Consider the following 1,881-nt stretch of genomic DNA (forward strand, 5'->3'; position numbering starts at 1 on the left):
AAAGCCCAAGAGAAGAAAAGTGACGAAGAGGCAGCGAAAGGAAAGAAAGCCCAAGAGAAGAAAAGTGACGAAGAGGCAGCGAAAGGAAAGAAAGCTCAAGAGAAGAAAGGTGAGGCAGAAATGCCAAAAGGAAAGAAAGCCCAAGAAAAGGCGGATAAAGAAGGATCTGAAGATAAAGGAAAGGAGGGAAAAGAAAAGACAGATACAAAGACAACTCCAGGTAAAAAAGATGCTAAGAACAAGAAAGATGATGAAGAAAAAGACAAAGAAAAGAACGAACCAGAAGCCAAGGGTAAGAAAGTTCCAGGAAAAGGCAAAGGCAAGTAAAAGAAGAAAGTCCAATAAAAAGGTGGAAAAGAGTAAAGAAAAGCTCACAAAATAGGTGATCATTGATTCCCATTCTCCACATAGGAGCTATGTCCTAGCCATTGTTTAATTATAAAATGTATTTAATCTTACAAATCTGCAGCTTGGGCTCTTCAGAAGTTCCACCACTTTTAGACCTCTAAGCCATAAATTTCAGCTTTCAAATATTTGTTTTATAAATGCATTTATAGATATGTTATTCAATCAAGAAAAAGTGGAAAGAAAAATTGAATACTACATGAAATAAAACATTTTTATTAAATATATATTATTTCCCTTTACAAATCTTCTATCTCTAGCTTAATCAAGCAATAAATCAGTAACTCTTGTAAGATGTAATATCTCACACGATATTCCACCAGGAATAAAATATATACAGAAAATTCAATTCAGAGTCCATGTATGATAATTCTTAAAAGTCAATTATAAAAAGTATCAATCAAGTAGCTTAGATGGACAATATAGAAAGAGTTCAGAAACATCCCAGGATGAGAAAATTAAAAAAGACAGCTAGAGAAATAGCTCAGTGGTATAAGCGCCTGCCTGCCAAGTGCAAGATCCTGAGTTTGATCCTCAGTACCGCAAAGAAAAAAGATCAGAAAATTTAAAAGGACAGTTTCACAGGGAAGCAAATGTAGTATTTGCATTGATATGTTAAGTGAACCAAGAGTAGAAGACAAAGAGGCTAAAGGCTATCAGAACATGCTTTAGTGGCAGTAGGCAGTTTTGCGGCTTCAACAGTCTTCTAGGGAGGCATTCTAAGGCTTAATTTTGAAAGGGATGGCATGTAAGGACTTGAAAAATAACCCAGAAATTATATTTTATCATTTAGAAATCTAGAAGCCTCTGGGGTGTTTGAGAAAGAAATTAAGTTTGCATTGCAAACAATGTTAATCTTGTAGTTGTACAAAATACATCATAGAAAAGAAACATCAAGTTCAATACCGGTTCCGAAAAAAAAAAAAAAGAAAGAAAGAACATAGGTAGTAAATCTAGTTAAGAAGCATTTGAAGTGATAGGCAATAAATAGAACTAGATACATTTTTTTCAAAAAAATCACTTCTTAATAACTACAGTTAAGAAAAACACAGAACAAATGAAAACAAATCACTCAAAAACTAGAAGCCACCCTTGCTAGACAAGCAGTGACTTAGTCACTTTTTCATTACTGAGACAATATCTCTTAATACCCACAACCTGAAGGAGGACAGGTGTTTTTGGTTCACTGTTTTACTCTGTGGTTATCTAGTTACTTTTTTTTACAGTACTTTTTAAATTTTATTTTATTTTGAAAAGTAAAAAAAGAACAAAAATCAAAAACAAAGACAGAAACAGCAACATACAATAGTACATGTGAAAAATACCTGCTCCATGTTATGTCTAAGATGTTTGATATTCAGACAGATAGTGAGGTTAAGCTTAACAGCCTAAGTTGTATGGTAATAACAATAAACTTCTCTTCTGGAGGGTTAACAACCTAAGTTTGCAGACCAAAATTAGAGAAAAAGGAGGGCC

At 33.6% G+C, this 1,881-nt stretch overlaps 1 protein-coding gene across 1 annotated transcript in view; it reads left to right on the forward strand.

The window, feature by feature from the left end:
* The window catches only part of LOC105742824 (uncharacterized protein C6orf10), a 48,555-nt gene extending 48,228 nt beyond the window's left edge, over positions 1–327 (forward strand). Inside the window, exon 8 of the mRNA XM_023722361.1 lies at positions 5–327. Within this exon, the coding sequence (XP_023578129.1) occupies positions 5–327 (323 nt within the window). The remainder of the gene's footprint in view (positions 1–4) is intronic.
* The last annotated feature ends 1,554 nt before the right edge of the window (positions 328–1,881 follow it).

Source organism: Octodon degus, unplaced genomic scaffold (genome assembly GCF_000260255.1).
Source record: "Octodon degus isolate 3935 unplaced genomic scaffold, OctDeg1.0 scaffold00005, whole genome shotgun sequence".
In the NCBI taxonomy this organism is placed as follows: Eukaryota; Metazoa; Chordata; class Mammalia; order Rodentia; family Octodontidae; genus Octodon; species Octodon degus.